This window comes from Vanellus vanellus, assembly GCF_965231255.1.
Source record: "Vanellus vanellus genome assembly, chromosome: 25".
Lineage (NCBI taxonomy): Eukaryota > Metazoa > Chordata > Aves > Charadriiformes > Charadriidae > Vanellus > Vanellus vanellus.
This window is the reverse complement of record NC_138930.1, coordinates 2,653,173-2,680,034: the sequence shown is the minus strand read 5'-3', so window position 1 is coordinate 2,680,034 and position 26,862 is coordinate 2,653,173. Positions and strand designations below refer to the sequence as shown.

Below are 26,862 nucleotides of genomic sequence, written 5' to 3'. Positions count from 1 at the left end.
GACGTGACAGGTTACAAATCAAGGGTTAACACGACCTTTTCTTTTTGTTTCCGTAATTACAGTTTGCTTACATGTCCATACTGTTACATTTACACTGGCACAAAATCCTAGCACAATCCTAACCCAAAGCTTAAAAATTAGCTTTTCTACCAGCATTAAAATCTCCGCCCTGCTTGCACTGGAGATTGTTACCTTGCAGGGATCGTGATTTGCTAACATACCAAAAGCCAACTAAACAAACATCTTAACTATTTCAGATTAGGTGCAAGTCAGAAACCTAATTATTGTAAAATACACTAAACAGTAATTTTTTTTTACCATAGCTCCATAATTGCTTCTTTCCGTCTGCCCAAGGCCTTCACTTATGTCTGCTAAATTTGTCAGACTACCACCGTGAATCCCATTGAGAGCTTCGTTATATTCTTCTATACTCTTATTGACTTCTTGATGACTCTCTTGAAGTTGAGAAAGTTTACTTCTTGCCTAAGCAGTGAAAAATGCTTTAGTATGTTACGCATTCAATAACACTGTCATTCGTGCATTCTCATTAAACATGGTTGCCAGACAGTTGCATTTTCCCCCCACCAGAGCTGAAATTTTCCTGACTCAAACTGGGAATTAACCTACTAAGCACCATCCAAAAAGGCTTATTTATTTCATGAACCGATTTTTTTTTTTCCTCTTCTGAAAAATAATCTTTCTAGGTGACGTTCAACTCAGCCTTTCAACAAGCAAAAAAGAAGTTGTATAAACTGCAGTGAATACCTGGTTTATTTCTTCTTGTGTTGATTTTAAAGATTTGATTATTGTTTCAAGCTGCACTTTTCCAGCCTGGATACTCTGCTCTAGCTGAGTCTCTTCTTGCTGCAGGCGATTAAGCTCTGCTTTTGCTCTATTAAGGTCATCTTCCTGTAATTTTAAATCTGATTCCTGAGATTGAATCTGCATTTTTAGTGATGAAATCTGAAACAAAATGTTACAAAAATTAGAGTGAAATTTGAATGAAATGTAACTTAATAAATTGTAAACTTACCGTAAATAATAGACAGTTCTAAAGCAACCTATCAACTGCTAAGGAAGATACTAAGAATTTAACATGAAGAACTGCATGCTTCTTATGTTACACAAAATCCTTGAAAAAAGCACATAGGTCATTCAATAAACCCTAGAAATATGAATATTTTAAATGACAGAAATACCACACTAATTATAAACGTTATTAGTAGTTTCCAGAACTTGGCTCCTTTTCCATTCGAACATTTGAATTTGAATTTTAACTCTGTATTATGAAGTATTATGAAGTTGATTTTTAACTCTGATAGGAGAGTCATGTGCAGACATAACTTTATACACTTCCTTACATGCCCTTATAGACTAAGTTTCTACATGAAGATGACATGCTAGCAACACGGCTATTGTATCTCCCTGAGCCCTCACTTTTAACTCAGAATACTGACGCGGTTCACCGGGATCAAACACACCATTGGCCATGGACTGTCTCATGGGTCAGGAATAATGCTTCTCAACTACCCCTACTACGTGGAGTAAGTGTTTCATATATTCACAGAACAATAACAATTTATGTAGAAAGGGACCCCCGGAGATCATCTGGGTCAACCCCGATTTATGATTGTTATGAAAGGTATTTAGGTGAGCAAAATCCTTTCTTGGACCTCTGTATTTGTGTGGAAATTGCTGTTTATGGTAAAAATGAATAAAGAAAGCAAGTTTATTCATTAAATAAATATAATTTCCTTCAACAAAAGACACAGTACTCTTGAGCATGTACAGAATTAACGTACACTCACCACCTGTGTTTCTTCCTGGCATTTCTGCCTTACATCATTCAGCATATCTTTCAGTTTGGCTTTCTGCTGGTCCATTTCATCCAGGCGGTCTTGGGCATCTTGTTTCTGAGCCTCTAGCTCTTGCAAGTTACTTGTCTCTCTATCTAAATCGTTTTGCAGTTCCTGAGGAAAATTCCACAGTTTGTAACTTACATTTAGCTGTTGTCTTAGAGGAATGATCAGCCACAGACAAACAGGCTAGCAAGCTCCAGAAGATTTTCTATGTCATATAGGGTATTCCCTGCATGCGAATGTTTTGTTTCTGCAGGAACTTGTATGAGACATCAGGAAACAAATCAGTGCCCGCAAGATGGAAAGAGACTGTGACACAGAGCACATCTAATTGAACTATCCTAACTATTAAAACCAATACTCTTTGAACGATTTCCTAAATTACAGTGTTAGTCAAGCACTAAAAAAAAGACATTTCACACCATTCACGAATCATCTTCTATTTATATTAACCAGCATCAGAAGAAACCATTTCTGATGGAGAACAGGAAAATAAAGATCTTTCTGTAAGTTAGAGGAAAATCCCATTAAAGGAGGAAAGACTTGCCCAAAAGCAACATAAGGAAAGAGAGAAGAAAGAAAGTTTAATTCCCTGTATATTATTTTAGATTAAAATGAAAACTAATAATGATAAACAGAATTTTTACCTGAACTTCATTGGTTTTTTGTCTGATTGATTCTTCCTTTTCTCTAATGTCCTGCTCCAGCGAATATTTTTCTCTGTAAGATAAACAAGCACATGTATTCATGACTAGTTAAATAATACAACACACATAAGCACACATGCAAAAAATCAATCATGGAATTCTGGAAACACCATGCAGCCAACAATGCCAGCCCATATTCTGATATATTCTTTAAAGGAGTAAAGGTGTATATATATCAATTATTCTTCAAAAAATACCATCTGTTCCATAATCAGTCTTCTGAAGTCGCCTTGCAGAACCCAGGCTAGCTTTACATAAGTGTAGGGTATCAGTGAGAGATTTGCCACTAACTTCAGTGACAAGTAATGATAAACTGACTAAAAGAAAGCAAAAGTAATGGACACATCAGTACTATATACCTAATTGGTTCTACTCCAAGATTTTGTTAATAGTCTACAACTATTACCTCTGCAACTGTGCAATTTCTTGACTAATATCATCCAGTTCCTTCACTCCTGTAAATTCTCCTGATCCAACGGAACTTGAACTATCCTGTTAAGAATGAAACAGTCTATTAAAATGCCAAGTCATAACAGAAGATCTTTCTTTACAAAGGCTGAGGACAAAGGTGGGACACAATCCTCATTACATGCGTTTGCAAAATTCTGTGTGAGACATCAAATCATTATGCAACAACTACTGAGCATGCCACACAATTCTGCCCGTGACACAGGAGAATTTTCTCTATGCCCATTTAACAGATGGGATAGTCGAAATACACAGCAGTTAACAACCATGCACAATGTCAACAAATAAACTACAGGCAGCGGTAGAATTAAAATTCAAAAACTAAAACCCCAGCTCTGCTAGAGTCAATAGCAAAGCTTCCAGGGAACTTAATGAAATCAGATTGTAATTTCAGTCATCTTGAGCCCTGCCACAAATTAATGCCAATTTCTGCAATTATACCCAATTTCCTGCAGTGCAGGTCATTTCTACAGCCATTCAGGTGTAGGTCAGGGAAGATGCAGAGGGTAGCCTTTGCCTTTTAGGCAAGACAATTGTCATTAGAAGTTCTTAAGAAAGGATCTCAGCATTTGGTAAAAATTTGTCATTATTATATAAAGGATTGCTAGTTCTTTGAAAAAAGTCACTGCAACTGAGCAAAAACTGCAACACTGAACTCACTGCTAATATGACAAATCAGGAGACGTAGCATTCTTAAACAGCATTTTAAAAAAGAAGAGAGTACTGTTTGCTTACTTCGCTCACTTTGAGATTGCTGTGATAACTGCAGAGAGTTTGGCTTTATTCAATATAAGAAAACCCAACAACCCAACCAACAAACCACAAACATGTATCATAGTAAAATGCGACATTTTTCACAGAAATAATAGGTGAATATCCAGTTTAAATAAGTTAACTAAGTCCTCATTTTTGGATGAGCATTTCTTTTGTTAATATGCCATTAAGTAGTCATAAATAGCAACAACAATCCAGGCTAATTCTTCAAGCTAGCAAATCAAAAGCTTCTAATATCACTTTTATCTTTTCAGACTAGACACAGGTTTGATGAGAGACCTATACTGTCTGCTGTGCAGGATCATAATAAGGTGTTATCAAATATGATTATGAAGTAAGTTGAAATGAGCTGCTGCATTGGTTAGGATAACACAGTTCACTGTTCCACATGAACAACAAACTAATCTGCTATGTTCACAGGAGCATACAGTTTATTTCATGTTATATTCAGGTAAACCACAGCAGATGAAAATAAAAGATACAGTGAACCGAAAGCAGTGAGAAGCTTAAAGCTCTTGCACCAAGGTATATTTATTGCCCGCAGCTTCAGAGTGCTAGTACGTGAGTAACTTTAACATGGCAACACCAAGCTGTCTGTCAAAGAACTTCCTGACAGACTAATGCATCTCAAATTGTTGAAGGAAGCAATATCACCAGGTCAACAGCCAATACTGGTAACTTCACACTACCGTGACACTATCATCATGCCAAGTGCAAATGTCACAGAACACAAGAGCAAAGAGATGAGAGAAGGTGTAGAAATAAAAACATTTTTGAAGTTACAAGCGTACATAAAGAAATTTGCATTCTTTTGGACGTTACAATTACTCACACGACGCATTTCTGTTAGGGCTGAGATCTCAGTTCCTACAGGGGTCAAGTAACCTGACAGAGTCTATAGAAAAAGGATATAGGAAAAACCTTAAAAGGACCAGAGCAACAGCACAATTATAATATAATTAGAGGCTCAAAAGCTTTCCGGTTAGGGATAGTAAAAAAGTAAAGGAAAATACTATATAATTTATAGAAAAGATGAATGTATTGACAGGACAGAAGTTCCAGAAATACACTAACACACTATCGAGGAAAGGAACAAAGCAGGGCTCAGTAAAAGATTAGATGGTTTTGTGTTGTTAAAAATTTATGTATGTTGACAAAATCCTTTAACATTTGAAATAGAAGATAAAAAAAAATAAAAAGAATTGGCAATTCTTTGCCATAATATTACACACACAAAAGAATGACAAAATTAATTCTCAAAGCTTGTTACTTTCAAAGCACATAAGCTCAGCATTATCTACAAATAATCAATGACTTGCCTGTATGGGAGTGTTCCTCTCTGTGGGAGGGATCATATCTGGGGACAACACTTGTGGAGGATCAATCCCTTTACTGACCTTCTGTTGAATGAGATACATTGCTAGTGCAAACTGATCTTTGCTTAGCTTTCCCATCTGTCTTGTGTCTGCCAAAGCCCTGGTAAAAAATAAACCACGCTTATAAACAAGAAAAGCTTATTTCTCTTCTACCAAGAAGCCTGAAATATACATATACATGTAATTTTCTTTTGATTTGGCTTCACCAGTTACTTATTCTAGTGAAAGAGTTCCATAAACAGAGCAGTATTTTATTAGACATTTAATTGAATAGAATGATGTTACTCTGATAAATATTTAGAGCACTACAACTTTCACAAACAATCTCAATTCCCAGACTGACTTATACCCCCCTCCTAGAAAAGCAAAGTGAGTATTTATTTCCCCCTTGTTTTTCCATATAGCCCACATATTGTAGTATGACAACAGAACAAGTAAAAGAGGTTGGGTTTGGGGTTGTTTGTTTCTTTTTTTTTAATGTTAGGATCACAGTTTTGGCTGGATAATCTGACTTCCCAGATCAGCAAGTTACAAAAATACAGCTACTACGGAATTCTTACCATATATGTGCTAGGAGATTCTGAGACAGACCTGAATGCATAAAAATGTCCTTTACTTCTTGGCCACTCACAAAACCATCCATGTCTGTGTCTGTTTTTAGGAAAATTTCATCGTATCGCGCTTTTTCAGACATTGGTACTACCCAATTCACAGATGGCTGTAAAACAAAGTTTTATATTTCAAAAGAAGATAAACAGTCTTTATCAACACGCTGAGTATATATGACAGTATTCAAAGTTGGATGCGCTGAACATCTTGCACAATCAAATCTGATTGGTAAATAGGTATTTCCTCTTTTCCCATGAACGTTTTAGCTTAATACTTTTTATCTGAATTTTAAATACTGATAAACAGCTATTCATCAGTTGAAAAGCATTCATTCTTTGGAAATACAGACCCAACTAGGCATAGTAAGTCCTCATGCTAAAGGAGCATTAGAAGGCAGATTAACAATTTCTTTAGTATGAAAAGTGAACATTCCCCATAAGATTTGCTACCTCATGGTCACTCTGACTATAATTCACCTGCTCTTCTTCCATTCTTCCAAGTGTTACCATCCTAATTTCATTCCCTCCATTCAGATCACCCAACAACAAACACATTTTCAGAAAAGTGTTTACAAGTGGTAGAAATCAAAACGCAGTTTTATTTTTTCCTGCAGTTTACTGATACAAAAAAGGAAAGGAAAGAAAAGAAAGAAGAAAAAAGAAATAAGATTTGTACCTGTGCTTGTTTGATGCTGTGCTTGGGAGACAAACTCCCTGTGCTGTTCAGACTGTTGACACTACCATGAGATGGGGTAGAACGCAGGCTATCTTTTGGTGGAGGACTTGCAGGGAGAACAGGAACTGCACCAGGGAAGACAGTCGTCTTCTTTCTTTTAGAAGGTGGTATGAGAGAAGGGGGCAATAGTGAAGGAACTGGCTCTTTCTCAAGAGCTCTATAAACCAAATGCATTGCCTGCAAAGGCAAAAAAGGTCAGATAACATTAACAATTAGAAGAAAAAGCGACAAGATTTTTCCAGTGTCTGTCTTTTACTTATTAGTAAAACAAAGACAGTAAGATTAGAGATGTAAACCAGAGCACATAATTTTGAATGTAATTCCAAAATGTTTAATCTTGATGACACAGGCAAGAGTCAGTAGATGGATTTAATAAAGATCATTTAATAGCTCCATGTGAACAATTTAGATCAGAATAACTGACTGTAGCAGAGAAAGCTGCAAAGCTCTTGAGAAAAAAAATGAGCGATTTGCTCTAGCAGACACACTGTGTATTGAGAATTCAAAGCAACCTACCACAGCAAATTCGTCCTTGTCCAAGTGACCATCTTTATCAATATCACTGAGATCCCAGACCTACAGCAATGATGACAAAAATAATGATTTAGAGAACAGTTACATTTTGTGCTTTTGATGTTTATTGTCGTCGTATTAAGTACACTCTCTAAAGACTCCCAATAGAGTTTTGTGAAGATCATGCTAGTTATGTTAGACCTAGCTAAACATTCTCTGATCAAACAGACTGGATTAGAATTTTCTGGCAATGTGAATCAACACTGGCTCTAACAAATTCCGGATGCAACACAGGCAAATTTTTCATCTTTCTACCCATGCTGCAATGAAGGAGTCATCAAACTGACTAAAAACATCCAGAGGTGGTTTTCAGAACTGTCCAGAGGGTGTGTGCTAGCAGATTGACCAAATTTGTCTTATAAGTGAAGTTATTTTAGAAAAGTCAATACATTTCTAATTTACATTTTGCTCCTAAATTTCCAGTTTTCATTTTTAGTGAAAAAGATGTGTCCACCCCCCAAAATTTTCTACAGGAGAGAACTTAAGCATCTATCAACTTTAGTTCATTATTAGGTCAAGGACAGTCAATGAAACATGCAGGAGATTTAGAAGGATACAAAACTTTGTGTACTCTAATACTCAGCCATCAGCTAACACTGTGTAATCATCGGTGTGACTCGGAGACAGTACAGTAGTGGACAGAATGCTAAGACTGAGACTCAATCAGCTGAACTCTACTCCCAGCTTTACCACTGGACCCCTGTACAAATTCAAACTAGTTAGATTAGTCCTTTGCCCATTTCCTCGTGCCCCTATCTTGTCCGCAAACTTTTCTGGAACAGGAAAAGGCTTCCTAAATTTCTATTGCGACAAGAACAAGATAAAATACAGAGACTTTCAAGACTGAGTACTTCACAATAGTACAGAATTAAAACAAGTCATACTTAGATTTTGTAGATAAAACAGAGAAAGAGGCAGTTATTACTGAAGAGATGAAAATTTATAACGCAGATACAGCTCTTACAAAGAATGTATTCATTCTCAGTCATATCAATATGCAAAACATTAAATAATACAATGGAAGCAGAAAAATACTTTAAGGTTTGCTTCCCTTGCAAATATGCAATGGATGCACTAAACTCAGATCTCAGAAGTATTTATAAATATACATGAAAAAATACTTGACAATTTGACAGCTACAATAAATGAGGATGTTTTAAGGTGTTCTCTTGTACAAACAGTGGATAGATTTAATGGTACGTCTAATAACTCGCACTTCTAAAAATGACAAAACAGTGAGATATAATGTTATAAAAGCTAGTATGGTTTAGGAGAGCTTTTTCTTGTTTTTAAACAACCAAAATAAAAATTTCCAGCTCTTAAAATGAATACAGAGATAATGAAGCCAATCTACTCTAGGGTCCAAATTACTACTATTATTCTTACTTCTAAGTGGAAGACTCCAGAGCCTACTTAATGTTCTTGCTTTATAGCATGCACTTGATGTAAAATCTCAGCCAAAACCTGATCTATGTTGATAAGTTACACTTAAATATTTAACATTGCAACTATGAGAAGCTAAATAGAGAATAGCTAAATGTAAACAGCATACTTACCCTTCCTAGGATATCAAGAGGTAGCTTTGAATTCATCAGTACTGGTTTTACTTTGTCTCCTGAAAGTAAACCATTTACTGGCAAAAGGCTTTCAAAAATACCATCAAACTTTGCTTTTTCTTCCACCTAGTTGGTAAGAAATAGCCTGAATAAGTAAAAAAGTGTGCCTGTGTGAGTGTTGAAAATGAGATCTTGCAAGAAATTAAGACTGGTCAGTAATGTGTTCATCCTAAATTTCCAAGCTTTCTTGCAAGTGGCACCATGATGTATTTAAATGTAAATCCCATGGAGCTAGACTTCGGAGCTTAATTTCAAAGCTAAGGTTGATAGCTGAGAGATTTTAACATGCAGCATACAAGATGTATTTCTGTAGTGTTCTAAAAGGACAATGCATTCTGATTAAAACACTGCTGACCAGATTTTAAACAAACTTTGACAAACTCTGTAAACTAAAAACTATTCTTCCCAAATAATTTGCTTCCCACTTTAAAGTACAACATGCAAGTACAAAAAATAAAATAAAATAAAATGAAAATAATCAGCATTAGAAGTTATTCTATTAAATTTATACTTTTTGGAAAATGTTTGAATTTGAAAATTAACTAAATACAAATATTCCCCTGTATGTATCAAAAGTTGCTGTTTTCCAATTATATATATTGTGCGTATCACTGAATACTAATTAGAACATATGAACTCAAGCTTTAAATGAATACTTCAGGACGGATTTGGTGAAATGCTTTGCTGTTCTCAGTGGGGTTCCTTTATACAAACATGAAAGTGCCTACTATTAGAATTCTGGAAGAAATCCAGGCAGAAGATTAAAATTCATTGTGTCTTAAAAACATCACACCAGGGGCTGTCAAAGGCTTGTTTAATACTTATTTCAAATATAAAACTACAGCTCAATATTCTCTATTGTGCACAAGTCTCTCATCAGAAAGGGAGGACTTCTGAAATGGGAAATATATTTGATTCAAAATTATCTCACTGGGAAAATTACAGACAAGGAAAATATTTACTTTTAAAGAACGGATGGAATGTGTTGTCTTTTACACTTACCCTAACAGCCCAGTGAGCTTCTGTTGAAGGTGGTGTGATCAGCAAAGGACTGCTAGTGTCATGCTAAAAATCAAAGATTTTTTTGTTTATATCTATATATATATGAAAAAATACACACACTTCTGTCTCTAATCCTTACTAATTGCTTTAAGAGATGGTTATAGATATGAAGCTTAAATACACTGAAAAAAAAAAAAAGCTGCACATGTGCCCACATAAAAAAATAAGTCATACTGATTTATACTATTACAGTACTTCGATAAGGCAATCAGGTGCATTAGGTACCCAAACACAGAACTAAGAAGCTAAAGGAGGTTCCACAGCAGCTGCTGCTGGCAAAGCTGCAGTCATGCCCTTTACTAGACTCCTGTTGACCTACCCAAAAAAGATTCTTTTTTCTTTTCTTCTTTCATAAATTTAGAGTCTAGCCACATCACCTTCTTGAACAAGCTGAGCGTAGTTAAACTTGCATCAGTTTTTAGTACATATTACTCAGGAAGGCAGGACTATGGCAGCCACAACTGCAGTCAACTTAAGGAACAGTTTGACAGCAGCCTGAAGTCTCAGAACCATGACATTTATGAAACAGAAGATTATTCCAGCGTTTCAACTGAAGCCTTAGTTCTCACCTAACACATACATACATCTAGGTGTATATTACTTACGAATTTAGGAGGTGGCACAGTCAAGTTCAGACTGCTCAGGTTAACATCATGGCCATTCTGTGCACAAGCTACAAGACGCAACGCGACATAGAAACCCTACAAACAATAGTGGGTTTTATTAATAAAGGCAACCAGTCTAAATAAGTCTCCAAGAACCCATTTATGATTTTTACTAACACTACATGTGCAGCTCAGTACTGTATGGAAACAACAGATGTATGGCCCCATTCAGTTAACTGCATAGTGACAACTACTCCACTGCTTTTAAAGAAGATTCAGGCAAAACTTTACAATAAGCAGAAAACTTCAAAGCTAGTTTAGGAAGGACTCACCCCTAATTAAGTAGATCTCAACAATTTTTCTTAAAAATTAATAGTGTTTAAAAAAATTCTCTATATCTACAACTTGTTTTTTGATATTCCAAGCCATCTTTAGTAATGCTAGTTATATTTTTTCGTGCAAGACAGACTTGTAAAATAAATCTTAAAATCATAGTTTGTAATCGTGAAAGACTCAATGACTATGTATCTATATATCACACACACGGATTATTTACAAAACAAGAGAGACAGAAAATTAATCCAAACTTCTCCAGCAGCCTCACTGAGTAATATACTTGGATATGAGCAATGCTAGGAAAAAAAGTCATCTTGTAAACAAATTTTTAAAAAAAAAAAAAGCTACCAGGGTTTTCTCGAATCAAGGCTAACCTGAGTAAGGTAACATAAGAGATCTACATTTACCTGTTTATCCAAATATCCTTTACCCTCTGGGTCAGCCAAATCCCATATCTGTGGAGATATAAAATGAAAGTCATTGTGATTTTAAAATAAAACTTAACTCACCTCAACAGTTCATATTGTACGTCTGCTTGAACTCTGTGTTGCAGCTTTCATATTATGACATACAATGTTATTTAATTCTCAAGTTAACAACAAAAATGTTACTAAAAGACAATTTTTCCTTTTAGATTCCAATGAAACTCAGAACAATACCTTGGAGCTATTACCAATCTGTGGTTAACCCAATGCTCCATGGACCTGATTTGCATTCCACCAAATTCCTTTTTGCACACCCCTTCTGCTCAATGTTTGCTACACTTAAGCAAGTGCAGAGATAAGTACTGCATTATCTAATTCCTTCAACTTACTTTTCCAAGGATAATATCAGAGAGACCGGATTTTTTAAGAAAAAGCGCAGCTTCACTTGCCCCAACTCTCCCCGTATATGTTGGATCTACCTGAAAGATAAAAATTCACATTCAATTGAAGCATGTCTGTCACAAAAGCAGAGATAAATGAAATGTCTCTTTTCTCTAGGTCAAAGGAAGTTATACAAGCATGCATTATCACTGAGCAGAGAGAATTTACAGTTTAGCATTGCAATGGGGAAAGGAAAGAAGGAAGTCTTGGGGAAGAGGAAATTGCACTTTATTTTTAATTTATTTTTTTTTTAAGAACCTACCTGTTTGTAGTAAGTTTCGTATAATGGATTCCCAGTAGAAAACTGAAAAACAAAAGAGACATTAAGAAAACAAAGAATGAACTGCAATTGCAGATAGCCCACCTTTACAGACTCAGAAAAAAAGCTGACAGTACGTTGTGTACTACTTCCATCAAAAATACAAAACGGTATGTTAATTTGCTGTGTTCCAAAGTAGACACCCGAAATCTAAGTATGGATAACAGTGATCCCCCAAAATTTGCGGCCAACAGACTACTGTCATCTCTTAAAACTTCTTATTCACCAGCATTCATACTTACACTCACACTTTTAATTAAAAACACTTTATGGTAATAAGTAGAACAGCTTTGAACTATTTGCCAAAGTATTTCAGGTCACAGTTTGAGAACCACTGATATCAAAGGCAGAGTTTTCAACGTAACACTGACTTGGCTACTTCCTGCACTGCAAATATACTTATGGAATATTTTCAGCAGACAATTATATACACACACAGAGACAGAGCCCTGGTATCAAAATATGCCTGTGTTTATGTATTTTCAGGACTAGGATCTTTAAACATTCATTCTATTTTTTTTTTCTTTTTTTTTTTTTTTACTCTGTTTCAGTTTATTAACAAACATCACAATTCCCTGACAAAGTTGTTTGAAGATTTCAGCTTGGTGTTATCACTGCATTACACCAAAGCAGCAGGCACAAAGGTAGACCCTGTCCTTTTGGTACACTAAACAAGCAGATTCCTCTTCCCTCTTGCTGACATTCCAAGCAAATGGGAACTGAAACACCAAAAGAAGCAGAAGCCTCAACAGCCATCTTCTCACCTGCCTCCTACAATTGCCACCCAAGTTCTAGCCATGTGCAGGTTACACCTCCGCACCATTCTCCAGCCTCAATGCCAACAGCAAAATCATCACAATCCAGTCTCAAACAAGTCACCCCTTAGAGCAGTCAAAGGCCTTAAAAAACAAGCAACAAAACAACCCAATAAACACAGTTTAATGAGCAAGAGACAGAGATGTTGAAACCCCAAAGCAGGCTTGGACAACTGCTCTCCACCTACAGGACGTAAGTCAGACACCTGATGAATGATTATTTCGCACTAACTCTGATCACTGGTATGTCACCTCCCAAACGCTAACTTCTTCCTTGGCATCCACACGGACTTGCGGATGTTCTGCCTACACCGAGGGGAAGGGGGACAGAAATATGATGAAAGAAGAGACCAATGAAAAGCATGAAATTTTATTTTACACAAAGAGAATCTTCCTGTAAGTTTACAACAAACAAGCCAAATCTTAATTCAAAGAGCTATCCAAAATAACTAAACCCTATTAACCAAATGCAAGCAAACGCTGACTCTTTGAAGATCAGTAGTTCTACTTGGCTAGAAAAATCATGCGTTTTCAGAAGAGTTTCCTAAGCATCTTAAAAGTACTTCACTTATAACCAACCATCAACAAAACAAGCCGCAGCATTCTCCAGCAATCAGTACCCTCTAGAAGCTCTTGCTCTTCCAGAAGCTGGGACAGGAGTTCAGAAGAAGAAACTTGCGACCATAACTCATAAATCTGACTCATCTTTTTGCTGGCTTGTAAACAATCAGCATCGATAAGCAACGTGTTCCTGTCCAAAGTAGGAAACGCATCATTCAGAGAAAAGGTGGAAGTAGGAAATAGCCTGTCCAACTCAGAATAAAATCTAGTATGTTTTAGCCAACTGCCACCAAACTATATACCTCTCGTTTATCAGAAAGCTCAGAGAAGCTAGCCAAAGACCAACTACAAGCTCCTCTAACTAACTTGGCGAGTATCCTACAGCATGCAGAGACTGGATTCATACCAAGATACAGAGCAAACCACTCCAGCAGCAGTGTTGCATGATCTCATCCCATCACCAGACATTCTTGTCATCCTCATTTGATATTGTCAGCCATGACATGCAGCTGACTTACCTGACAGAGGTGGCAGGAATCCAGGGTGATGTGCTTAAATGCTGTGAAGTTTCTTCCACAGCAATATATTCATCCAAGTACTGCTGGAAAGCACTTCATCACTCGGCTCTCTACTTGCAGAATTTTACAAAGAAGCAGCCTCTCTGACCGATTTACCTGAATGACTGCATCTCTGTGATGAAGCAGACCAGACAAAATGGGCTCAAGTGATAAAAATAGCATAGCTGCCTATCCACCCATCACCGCATGCGACTCCATCGCTATCATTCAAGAGGATTCTGTAATTTGATGACATCTGCTGATGAAGAACCTACACAAGACAGTGTCAGTGCTGGCAAACATTGACATGAAAAATATTTTGAAGAGTTTGTAGTTGATGACATATCAAAGGATACATACAACCTGGTGCACAGTGGTTCAGTCTGACTTACACATTAACAACCCTCTGATTTCTATGCCTACTCCATATTCCCGAAAGCGTCACCTATGTCCAACACTTTACGCCATCTCCCAAACAGACACTTCAGAACTCTGGTGCCTTGTTGTTCGACCTCTAAGTGGATTTCCTGTACAAATCTGAAGTTCAGGTCTCGAATTTGCACTCTTACAGCATATCTGGTATACTGCATTTGTGGTATGCGGTACACGCACACGGATGCGTCTCCACATCCCTTAACGCAGGTCTTGGAAAAAGGCAGGCATAAGCTGCGTCCACCAAAACAATTAATAAAGCCAGTTCCTAGCAGCCCTCTTTCCTGAGGTCATCTCAGGGCCACAAAGAACTCTGGATCAGGTGAATTATTTTCCTTGGTGTCCTCCTGTTTCACAATCAGCCACTCATACCATATGATGGATGAAAGTAAGTACTGTGAAAGGGGAGAAAACAAGATGTTCCACAAAGATGAGAGCCTAAAGAAGGTTGCTGCTGGGCCAGAAAGATTACCTTTGCCCTTACTCTATTTGCCAAGTATCCCGAGTTGTCTCAGAAGACTGAGCTACAAAGTGATCTGTGCTGTCCTGATATCTCTAATGTAACTCTCCATAACCTCCACAGGCTGGAGGTTGAACCTGCCCGGCACAGCAGAAAGACCACTGATAAGGTGATCAAATATTCAAGAAAATAAAGTTATCAAAGGTAAATCAAATCCAGTTTCAGTTGTTGTTTAACTCCAAGAACTGATTTTACTTGCTTGCTGTTCAACTGTTTTTATGCATAGCCGGTTGAAACAAAGGCAGCTGAAATGTTAAATAGCTTGCATACTGTAAGTTAGACATGTAAATTCTCTTTCATAAAATTATCATAAAAACATAACCTCATAGCACAATAGAACCATAATAAAACTAATTTATGAGAACAAATACAATTAAACACTTTCACATGCTTGAATTACCCACATTGTTTATAGGTCCTAATATATTGCTATCAATATTCTTATTTTATATCTTTCTGAGTGAACATGCTTCAACACGACAGCACGTGTAACCTCTCCTTTAATACCATTTCTGGCATTTATTATAACTAGCATGTATCTCTGTAGTAACCATGAAATTGAGGCTATTAAAAGAGGAAGTTTATTAATTTCCAGAGAAATTCTGTTTACTGCCCTCATTACAGCTAGATTACTCTTGATAGTTCAATATAGGAAAAAAAAAAAAGTTTGAAAACTAGAATGCTTCCAATAAGTTTGCAGTAAAATTGTACGTCAAAATAACTGATACGTTCACAGAACATGGCGCTGTTTCCTAAAGATAACATATTATGTTATACAAAACAAAATACCACTAATGCCAGTCTCTCTAATATTAAATAGAATGTAAACAACACAGAAGCAGGATTTCTCGTATAATAAATATTTGATACATTTTTGTCAGTGGACTATAGAAGTTCCACAAAAAAACTTTTTCAAGTCCAGAGTTTATTCTACATATATATTTTGTACCACATTACTCCACTTGAAAACTTTTGGTAACAGTTTGCACGCGCATGGGTGGAACACGTTCATTTAATTAAACAGATGTTAAACAGGACTCCTACTGCTATTCAGAAGCTAAAAAGTGGTGCACTGTCTTAATAAGACGCACAGCAAATTACTATTACCCAAGCATCACATAACTCCATTGAAAGATAAATTTTCAGAGTACCGCAAATAAAAGTCCACAATTAAAGGGAAATCGATAAATTTAAATAATTTGAACTATCAATGGCAGCTGTTCCGATTTCCTGACGGCCTAGCCACAGTGCAGAAAATAGTTTTAATTTTAAGGCGTTGGAGTGTGGTGGGGTTTTTCTTTTGTTTTAAAGGAAGTAAGTAAACTGACAACCCTCACAGGAGTACAGAAAAGAATAAACAGTGATCACACTGTTCAGGTTTAAATTATTTGGGTGAGAAATGAAACAAAAAAATCCCAACTTGTAACAATAATAACAACAAAAATCTCCCCAAGGATCCTCCCAAACGCTAAAGCAGAGCTCCAAACGCAGCCTCTCCCGGAGGCACGCCACGCTCCCTGTGCCAGACGAGCTCCAAGGTTCAGGCTCTTCCCCTCCCCTCAGAACCCTCATTCTCCTGCTGATGGGTGAAAAATCTCCTTTTCCCTCCTTCACACCGAGTCCTTCACTGGTGTACCCGCGCTGTGGCTACGCTACTCCCAAACGCTCAGCGCAGTCATGACACCCCAACAGCTACAGACGACACGAACGCCGTGTTAAAAGGCAAAAAAACCCAAACAGGGTGACGCGACCGAATTCAGAGAGTCCGGAGCAGAGAGGGAGCCCCAGCCCTGCACCTCAGGCCGCCGGACCGCAGCAACCCCCGCGGCCCGGACCCGGGAGCTGCAGCTCGGGGAGGGAAAGCGTCCGGAGAGCCTCGGCGCTGCCCTGCCCCTTCCCCAGGGGGGCAGCTCCGGGGCCTCCATCAAGGGAGGGCGCCGGCGCCTTTTGTGCCCCCACAGAAGGGGCCGCCGCCTGCTCCGGGAGGCTCAGCCCCGGCCCGACGGCGGAGGGGGGGGCGGGGGAGCGCTCGCCCCCGCCCGGGGCCTTCTCCCCGCCGCGCACCGACCCTCTCCCCCCGACGGGCTGAGCCCCCTCCCCGGCGGCGGGGAGAGGCAGGGCCTATGCCCCAGCGCCGACCCGGCCCCGGATGCACCCGCCTGCGGGAGGGGGACCCGCACCGGGGAGGGCCCTCTCCCCCTTCCCCATCGGCGCTCAGCCGCCGGGCCCAGAGTGCCGCGTCCCCCCTTCAGCCGCCCCCGGCTGTACCCTCTACCCCTCCGGCTTCCCCAGCAGGGTCCGGCCGGTTACCTGCTGGCTGAGGGGGATGAGCGCCGCCATCTTCCTCCCACTGATTCGGGCAGCGGCCGGGGCGGGGGGAAGGCGGGGCGAGCGGCGGCGGGAGGCCGCCCGGCCGCGCCTGGCACCGCGCGGCCCCGGCCTGGGCGGGCGGGAGGGGTCGGGGCCTGCTGGGCCGCCGCCGGCCGGGAGTCGGTGGGGCGGCTGAGGAGACGCGGAACAAAGCGGGCGAGGTTTATCTGTCGCCGGCAGCCGTTCCCCACCCCGCCGTCCCGTCCTGCGGCAGCTCAGCCCCTGCTTCCCGCAGCCGCCCCGCTGCCAGCCATGGCTCGCCTCAGGCCAGGCTGGGGGTGACCTGCCCGCGATATGGACGCAGTAGGTGGGGGGGACACTGCAGCTCCCCTGAGGAATATTCTTCCAGGTAACCCAGTCAGGGCGCCGGTCGACCTTTTTTTTTTTGCTGGATGACCCGCATCCAGCTTTGTCTTGGACAAACCTAGTTATTTTGCTTCATGACACTAAACCTTGTCAAAAACAGAATTCACCACGTTAAGCTTCCTCTGGTTTATCATCAAACATTCAACAAAGTTAACAAATCCCTGCCTGGAATGTATAAATATCGAAGAGCAGGCTAAGCAAGGCTAGATCGTTGTGGTCACACAGAAGCTAAATCAACAAGAATGTGTAAAGGGCAACTGTTATGCTGTATTTCAATAGCTTTCAAGGTTCTTCACAGTGTTATTAGAATTATTTGACAAGGAGCAGCACTCGGACAAGCAGAAGGGAAAGAATTTGACCTCAGTCACTCCACAGGTGAGAAACTGGGGTTTCCACAGATCCTCCCACTCCTTCTCCTTACACACCGAACTCCGCATGTCAGGGTTCCCTCGAGGTAAATGCAAAACCATCAGCTCTGGAAGTGTGGCTTCAGCTTTTGCTAAATTTATAGCATTAGCTCTTGAAGGGGGAAAAGGAAACACAGAAGAGAAGAAAGACCTGAGAAGGGATGAAGGAAGTGACTAAGTTACAGGAGTAGGTTACAAGATGTCAGACAGAAAAATAGGTGCACCATTCACCATTTCTAATTCTTCCCACCACCCTATTATAAAAAAAAAAAAAAAGACAGCTTCCAGGTCCTATATATACATTTCAGATTTTTTGAAGGGGAAAAAATTGTCTGAATACATTTTAAATTTCACAGATTTGTGGATGGACAGACTACTGTCCCTCAGGTCCCACACTGAGACAGAGAGCTAGAACGTTCAGTCAGCAGAGAAGCAACGGCAGAACTGCCAAGAGCAGCCACCGTGCATTCGCCACAGTGGTAATCCCCGAAACCCTGACAGGTGCACAATTACTACAGGAGCTTAGCAGAGCTTATCTCCTCCATAGCGTGAAGTATGTTGTGAAACATGTTTCACACATCTGACATGCTGAACCTTTCAATGAAATACCGTAAAAAGCTTATTATGATATTTCCTCAACAAAAATTAGTATGAATTTTACATTTAATATTAAAACCATGAAAGTGTAAAAACATTTCCAAAACCTAGTGATTTATTACAGATGTTTTTAATACATTTCAGCAGTGTTAAAGATACGGTTAAAAAATATTAACCTTTTCTATATAGAATTTAACTATACTGCATTATTTGTATTACAAAAAAAAACCCAAACGAAACTGGTCACAAAATTTAATGTTCAATTTTTTTAAAAAATAATCCTGTTTTAATACAACTCCATTGGTGAAGATTTCCACAAGCTGTTAACAAAACATTAAAAACTTCAAATGCAAAAATCCCTAAGTGATTTAAGTGAAAATAACATGAACTTCTTTCAAATAACAATTAAAGCTCCCCCTTCTCCACAGTGTTTCTCACCGCTCTATCCTTTCCAGATTCTTTTTTTTTCCTCTCTAGCTTTTTCTTAAACTTTTCTCCTGCTCTTCCTCAGTCTGCTTTATATTAATCTCCTTTTCAGGACCCAAATATTAATATTTCATTTTTCTGCACTGATAGGTTCTTGATCAGATTAGACAGGGGATTTTTTTAAGATGTGGTAATAAAGAATCAAAACAGACAGAAGAATTTTGCGTTACCTTCATTTCTCCCCAGATTTCATCTCCTAAGCCTTCTGCATAAACCTCATCATCTTTTATCAAGAAGTTGTAAAAAATTGTGCCAGCTCTCACCTTTGAAGGAACAGGGAAAAAAACAAGGATGCCTTTGTGTTCTTTAGAGTTTTCTTTTTTTTTTTTTTATCAATATGTTTGTATCATATATTCAGTATACAGTGATCATGTTAAGAACCCCATAGATTTTTGCAGAATTGGATGAAGAATTCTCTCTTTTTGGACAACTGTTTTCAAGAATCTGAAGAACTTCTTTTAACTTTAGGCACTTCACTGCTCTTCTAAGAAGTTTTAAGTCTCATTACTGGCTATCCAAGACACCTGAGAGAGAGGAAGATCTCAGAGGCACCCCAGAGGGCAGTTTTCTCCTCATTAATTTTTGGGTAAGTCAGGAGTGACTGAGCTGCTCGAAGCCTCAGTTATGCATCTCAAGTCAGGTGGAGTAAGTCATACTTTACAATACTTACACGAATTAGTTTAGGCCCTTCGCTTACCTGTAGATGATTATCATCCAAACAATAACTACAACAGGAGATCAGTGCATGTTATAGATTTTTCAATTCTGTACACATATTTACATAAGAGCAAGTTAAAGCCGTAAGTCCCTGAGAGCTTAAAACAATAGATAATGTTTATATGCAGAGGGTAAACAGGTTGCTGTATACTCAGTGAGAAAAAAGTTCTTATTTTCCAGTAAAGGTGCCTCATCTGCCAGCTACCTAGTCCAATGACGCTAATATTTTCATAGCTGTAGATACTGAAGTCTGGCAAGTAATTTGGATTGTTAATCTGTGGATGAGGCTAAACTCCTCTATAATTTGGGTTATCAGTCTGCCTTTGTTTCCATTCCCCCTAGGATAAACCACATGTTCTGAATACAGCCAGGCAAAGAAGTTGCTTAAAGTGTTATCCATAACTAGCATTAAAAGATTATTTACACTCCGTATAGAGGATTCTTGGCCATAGGATAATGCCATTCTCCATTCACAGAATCATCCCAATCTCCAGGTTTCTCAGCCTAGTGTCCATGATGTATTCAGGTTCATCCCAATCCTTTAAAAAGACACAAGACTAAGAAAGCAAAATTAGTGCACAATTCAACTACATCAAACGTGTATTAGTAGGAATGAAAAACCCCAATAATGCAGAATAAGGGGAGCCAATCACCTCAGGTTTGATGTCATTTGGATCATCAGTTTGGATTCGGTCATCCCAATCAGTGGGTTTCCTCACTGTTGGATCATTAGTTTTCCTCAGTGGCAAAAATTGCAAGTCATCTTCTAAGTTACCAGATGCAACCGTTTCATTATCAATTTTTACTTCATAAGTCTGATCTGGCCTTATAATCTAAGTATATGGATGTGTATATCCATCAACCTGCATTTTAAAGAAAGCATCTGATTGGTTTCTTGAGTGGATGGGGTTTATTCTTGTGATTTAATATAACACGGACTTTCTTTGTCTCAAATCTACAAATATGTAGCCCTACAACGTGATGATATGCTTTGTATCCTTAACTTCTTTGCAGAAATATATATATTGTTTACCTTTTCCTTATAATACTGCTAGACATCTCTCCCATTCCACTGATGTATTCCATTTTTAATAGATGGCATGGCTTCTGCTCAGTTCTCTAAATCTACCTCAGAATTAGATTTCATGCGGTTTGGGGTTTAGTTCTGTTACAGAACTAAATCCAGAAAACTAACCTCAAAAACAAAAATCCAGACAAAATAAATTCTCTACAGCACAAGCTGAATACCCATATAATTATATTAGATACACAATGACAAATTTCACTTTAACATTCAAATGTACAGTTTTCATTAAGTCACTGGAAAACTACACACAAGCATATGAGGGCAGATAAAAAACAAATCCTGCTGAACAACTAGTTTTATTCTAAACTCACCCTAATAATTTTCAGTTATGTCCTTCAAATCAGCTCAGAAAGTTTGCATAAACATGTATTTTATTAATACATATTTAGGAATCTATCAAGCACAGAACAGCCAACTCCTTATGGTCACAACATCCTCATTTTTTTAAGAGGGCCTTCCTTCATGTATTTTCTACCGTTTCCACAACCATCTTTGCAGAGTTGCACGACAGCAGTGGCAGTACTTCAGTGATGAAGACATAAACTCACCAAACATGATTTAGCTACGCCAACCTCCACACAGGTTCCTCTGACCCAGGTTTGAGGCCCAGAGCCGCACGCTGGGACTTATACTCGGCGCGCTCAGGGGCGGGCGGCAGTATGTCTCCTTGCGATTGGCTGGCGCGTCGGGGGAGGGGGGAAGCTCTGCGCGGAGCCAATCAGAGGGCGGGATGTTGGGGCGTCGCGGTCTCCGGGGTTACGGCGCGGCGCCGACCGCTCCGGCCCCGGCCTGGGGGTGCTGCTGACGCCTCAGGGCGCTCCGTCCTGGATGGCCGCGATCGCGCGGGCGCAGAGGGCGCCCACGGGCAGAGGGCAGGTGAGGGGACAGCTCTCGGCCCGGCCGCCGCCCTCGGTCTGCGCCTGGGCGGCCGCGGACCCCGGGCCGGTGTTTGAGGGAGGGCCCACTGCGGGAGCGGGAGGAGGCGGCCCGGCACAGGCTGGGACGAGGGGAGCGGGGAGCTGGGAGCTGAACCGGGCCGCCTGCCTCCGCCTCTGAGGGCTCTTCGCTCTGCATCCTCTTCTTGGCAGGGACACGGCCTTGGTCCCCGTGGGAAAACCATCACTGCCGGGCCCAGCGTCCTTCCTCGCTCCTGTAGCGACCTCTCTGTGGTTGACACAGAGCTGGAGAAAACTGGCAGAGCTCCGTTCTGCCGCGGCAGGTTCCTAAAGGTGCACACTGAAAACATGGGTGGGAGCCCGTGGTGCCAGACTTCGGGAAACGTCAGTCAGGCAGTGAGCAGACGCGGAGCAAAGAGCACTCCGGGTAGTGCTGCCCACATGCGATCGAGCTCAGCGCTGAGGAAAGTGGCACAACTAGAAAGCAGAATCATGATTCGAAAAAAGCAGATGGAATTGCAAAACACTGACTTGGTCCAGAAGCCTTTGGATGAAGAATCCTCATCTGCTTCCAGTCATGAACGCAGTGCAAGGGGCAAGAAATATCTGAAGAATTCCACTACTGCCAGTGGAAATATGACCCTCAGTAATGCCTGTTCTAAGGAAGAGGAAAGAATCCAAAGCCCTAAAAAGAATGTTATGGTTAAACAGCAACTTGGATTGGATAGCGATGAAGAGGAAATGAGACGATTGATGGAGAGCTCGTTGGAGTTTTCCAGTGGAAATGAGAATCGGAGGGTTGTTGTAAGTGATTCTAAATGGGGTGGAAAGGTAAATGCTTTGCTGGATTATGTGTTTTTATTTACACATTTATGAAATTGTTTTAAATTGGTAGATCACTTTTTATTTAGGTAACACTAGAAACTGAATTTTAATTTTGCATTTATGGCTTGCTCATGATATGATTTAACTTCAATTCACATTTTAAAATTACTGGGTTTTGCCCATTATAATATATTTTTCCTTTCTAGTGGGCTACACATAATAAATGAAGTAACACATAAATCTCTTTTTCATGTTCTTCAAAAGAGTAAGACTCCAGTTTCATCAGGAATGCCTTCTCCATCTCATAAGAAAATTTCATCGACAGAGGTACCTAAACCATCTCCTTTTCAGAGCAAAGACTCAGAAAAAATTGGTTTTGATAGAGTTAATTCACCAACACCTTCAGCAGCCAGCAGAAACCTGTCAGTACAACATAACACGAGATCTCAATCACTGTCTTCTTCCATGAAAGACACTACTGTAAAGGTTACTCTGCCTAGAACAGGCAACACCAAGCAAAGCCAAATATCACTTGAAAGTGACAGAAGTGAAATAAAATCATTAGATGAATTGTTTTCCAAAGCAGATGATGCAGAAGATTCAATCAGCAGCAGCTCAAGTGGTAAGTTAGTTCTAAAATATTGTCTCGGTAGGCTTGGCATGATTTTTACTAATAGTCTACTGATAAACTTACTAATACACATGGGCAAATACTTTGAAAGGATTCAGTAGTGTAACTTTATATAAACCAAGGCTTTTTCAAAAGAATTATGTTGATCTGTTTCTTTTTTCTAGTGTAACATATTTGTATTTTTCTTGGCTTTTGATTTAATGGATTCAGTTTCATGATGCTCCCGTGGGTGATAATTAATTATGATGTCAAAAGAATTACAGCATTTAGAATAATTTTCATAAATAAATGGAACAATGTACTAATGGCTCTGAGTTTGAACAAGTGTAAATGAGGGGCAGCAAGAATCTCTTGGGTTAGCAGATCCACCGACAGACAAAGGAGGAAACTTTAGACAGAGCTGCTGCTAAGGTAAAGATTTAGCGATTGACAGCTATTACTTTCTATTATTAAACTTTAAACTAGGGATGTAGTACTGATTTATTTTTCCCCACTTTTCTCACTTAAGGGAAAGCGTACTGTAATTTTCATGCAGATTCTCATGACGATCTGTCATTCGATTGCAGACTTCAGAATGAATATCCTGAGCCTTGATGATCTGGCACCGAATATCACCAGCGAGGCAGCAGAATTAAAGCAGAAAGTATGTAGAAATTCCCTACTAGCACATATTTCCATTCTGCCTTTGTTTGGTGGAGGGGGGATATTCTAAAATGAACACATCTGTTCTGCTCATCAGCGATCTGAGGTGGGCTTGTCTCACTAGCTGTAAGGGTTAGATCAGGATTTTACAGTCTACTGAAACCTGACCAAAGTCTTTTTTTTTGTGGCTGCATTTCCTTACTCGATGTAACAGCACTGCCCAGTTTGCACGGTGACACAGAAGAGCAACATTTTTAAAGTAAAAATAAAGTAGTAGCCAACTCAGTGGCACACAGCAGAAGAGATGAAGAATAATGGAGGCATATTCTGTTATATTTTGTTGATTCTCCTAACATACAGCTGTTTTGGTTTACAGGGGTCAGACATTCAAATTATTCAAGAATCAAACAGAAATCCCCCAAAAGATACATTCCTGGTGGAAAAAGACCAAACTTCTCTTAAAATGACAAGTGCAGTAACTGGTGTGAATGACGCTTCTGAAGGGGCTATTGAAAAAACTGTGACTGAAGTTGAAATCTCTGAGCATTTAAGTGGAGTTTCTGCAGATTTTCCAAGACACAAACAGGATTATCTTGATCATGATGAGGGAACTGTTAATTCAGAATATTCTGAAGACTTTGAAACGTCTCTGTCTACAACAGACAGGGAATCTGTATCGAAAATGTCAGAGGAACATTCTGAGAGCTGCACTTATTCTGGAAAACACCCATCTGCAGCATCGTCACCTTTATTTACAGGAGAGCGGCAAGACCAGGCACACAGAGTAACTGTCAGAGAAACTGCGGTTCAGACAGTGGATCCTCCATTCACCTATTGCTGGGCAAAGAGTAAGTTCATGAGATAGTGGCCTATTCAGGCAACTTTTACATTTTTATATTTTATATGCCGGCCCAGTCAGCATTGATAGAGTTCTTAGTTTCAGTACTGGCTTCCCCTAGCTGACATTAAATTAAAAACTTTTACAGTCCAACACGCTGATCTGTTATCTGTAGAAAAGATTGGGATTGGACAACAAGAGTAAGAACTTGGAACTGTTTGTTGCTAAAAAAAGACTACAACAGGAACTCTGGATGGATGAGCTAGTGTTAGCGACAGAGCTTGCAACAGCCTGAGTAATATTCTCAAACAGAATTCAACATTTTTATTGTATCTTTGCTATTGTAAACAATACTATTGTATTGTTACTAAAGCGATCACCCATTGCAGAGTTCTTTTTTGCATTGTATTTTTATTTCTTGGGAAAGCTCTGTCGCCCCATTTAGAAAAGACAGACACAACCTTTCACTGTTTCTGAGAGTGAAAGTGATCTTTAGTGAAAGGAAGAAGTTGTAGGAGCCCCATCTTGCCACACTCAAGGAGGAGAAAATAGAAACTCAGGTGTGCTTGAAAACAGTAATTTCTTAAGTACAAAAGCCTTTATACTCTGTCTAAGGTCAGAAAAGGTGCCTTCTGCAATGGCACATGTTGTGAACATAAAGTAAAGAAACTGAAGGTCTTAGAGCTATTTCAGTACTTTTTTGGCTGAGAGAATTCCCTGTTAGGCTTTACAGCGGTTCTACAGCAACCGATGTCCCAAGAGCCTGCTGAAGATGAACCGAGTTCTAGCGCTAAACTTTTCCACCCTCCAAACCCAGGCATTCTAATTTTATCCTGTGCACAGCAAACGCCTCTGCAGTACTTGACCCGCCTGTAGGAAACAGCTACGTTGACCCAGTACCTATTGCCAGTCACATCATCAGCACGGATGCAGTGGAAGGTACTGAAAAACATGTTTCTTACTGCTCTGTTTTACTATATTTATGCATCTAACCCCTGCTTGGATTGTTTACCCCTTACTACTGACTGTAACGTATCACTAACAGATGTACTCGCCCCTTCTTGCAGCCTTGACAGCATACAGCCCGTCAGTTCTGGTTTTAAACAGCATGTTGAAACAGCACCTGATGCTGACTCAGCAGTTTGTAGAGAACATTCACCGCCTTCACTTCTCCCTCGTGGAGTCACTAGAGAAGGAGAAGTTCCACTACCACACCCTGGAAGAGGCTAAAGAGGTATTTATGATAGACTAGGTGGCAGCCGAGATAAGAGTAAGCTTCTATTCCTTTCCAAACGCTTTTAGTATTGGCAGCAAATGATTTTCTTTGTGTATTATTCATTGATCGGATAAAGTTCATATTATCATTGAACAAATTACTTCATAGAAGAATGCTGTAACGTTTGTGCCCATGTTGATAACAAGTCAGGAGTTTAGTCTTTTTTACTGGATAAAGTCTTACTGGATGCTGTGGTTTTGAGAGAATAAGATTTCTGGTGCCAGTATAGAAAAGTGCAGGTATCTTGACATGAAGATTTCTTATTTTTTAAATACTAGAAAGTATTTATCTACATAATAAAGACATTTTTGTATCAACTTTTTTTGCAGTACATCAAGAATCACAAATCCCCACCTCTAACAATTGAGCAGGCACGTGAAGATATTCGGAAAGCACAGGAGGAAAAGCTGCCTTGACTCGTTGAAGTTTTACTTAAACTTACTTGTCAAGCTGGAACAAGAAACCCTTCCAAATTGTACAGCTAAGAAGTTATAAACTATGTACTGGAAGGATTTGTACTAACTGCTATGTATCTACATGTATCTAAATACATAATGTATTTTCCTATCCATCTCTGAATTTTTTACTAACGTAGGTGACTTCAGCCAGACTATGGCAGTGTTCAGCAAAGAAGAAACCCAGAAAACCCTTCTCTCTGCAGGTAGTGTGGAAATCATCACAGTAAGTGTGTTTATCATGTAGCTTGTGTGATCTGTGATCACAGGAGAAGCAAGTCAGTACTATGGCACCCAAGGAGCACGGCCACAGAACAACAGTCAGTGCCAGATTTAAACAGTGTTTATGCATAATTAGCCTTGTCAGATTACTACAAAACCAAACACACGCAAAGTTAAGATAAATTCAAGAAAGGAAGGCTTATAACTGATGTATGGGATTCCATTTACTCTGAAATATAAGCTGCCATTTTATTTTT

General features: G+C 39.5%; 2 protein-coding genes and 1 pseudogene across 3 annotated transcripts in view; 1 reads left to right on the top strand and 2 right to left on the bottom strand.

Annotated features, from left to right (window-relative positions):
- Window positions 1-17,130, bottom strand: part of EPS15L1 (epidermal growth factor receptor pathway substrate 15 like 1) — a gene marked incomplete at its 5' end in the record, with an annotated part of 39,869 nt that extends 22,739 nt beyond the window's left edge. Inside the window, 16 exons of the mRNA XM_082495232.1 lie at window positions 319-483; window positions 766-963; window positions 1,809-1,970; window positions 2,507-2,579; window positions 2,973-3,058; window positions 5,128-5,284; window positions 5,745-5,902; window positions 6,469-6,705; window positions 7,045-7,104; window positions 8,658-8,783; window positions 9,720-9,782; window positions 10,385-10,480; window positions 11,128-11,175; window positions 11,535-11,624; window positions 11,849-11,890; window positions 17,101-17,130. Of these exons, the coding sequence (XP_082351358.1) occupies window positions 319-483; window positions 766-963; window positions 1,809-1,970; window positions 2,507-2,579; window positions 2,973-3,058; window positions 5,128-5,284; window positions 5,745-5,902; window positions 6,469-6,705; window positions 7,045-7,104; window positions 8,658-8,783; window positions 9,720-9,782; window positions 10,385-10,480; window positions 11,128-11,175; window positions 11,535-11,624; window positions 11,849-11,890; window positions 17,101-17,130 (1,791 nt within the window). The remainder of the gene's footprint in view (window positions 1-318; window positions 484-765; window positions 964-1,808; window positions 1,971-2,506; window positions 2,580-2,972; window positions 3,059-5,127; window positions 5,285-5,744; window positions 5,903-6,468; window positions 6,706-7,044; window positions 7,105-8,657; window positions 8,784-9,719; window positions 9,783-10,384; window positions 10,481-11,127; window positions 11,176-11,534; window positions 11,625-11,848; window positions 11,891-17,100) is intronic.
- Window positions 17,131-19,003: 1,873 nt separating this feature from the next.
- Window positions 19,004-21,894, bottom strand: LOC309681468 (calreticulin-like; annotated as a pseudogene). Its single transcript has 6 exons — window positions 21,581-21,894; window positions 20,387-20,688; window positions 20,160-20,272; window positions 19,928-20,071; window positions 19,187-19,279; window positions 19,004-19,072 (listed from the first exon to the last, which is right to left on the bottom strand). The product of its transcript is annotated as a calreticulin-like (transcript).
- Window positions 21,895-21,914: 20 nt separating this feature from the next.
- LOC309681467 (uncharacterized protein C19orf44) lies at window positions 21,915-26,349 on the top strand. The gene is made up of 7 exons (XM_082495352.1): window positions 21,915-22,547; window positions 22,806-23,163; window positions 23,739-23,815; window positions 24,191-24,662; window positions 25,496-25,591; window positions 25,720-25,886; window positions 26,258-26,349. Exons 1-7 carry the CDS (start codon window positions 22,065-22,067, stop codon window positions 26,342-26,344), a joined length of 1,740 nt encoding a protein of 579 aa, XP_082351478.1. The 5' UTR covers window positions 21,915-22,064; the 3' UTR covers window positions 26,345-26,349.
- The last annotated feature ends 513 nt before the right edge of the window (window positions 26,350-26,862 follow it).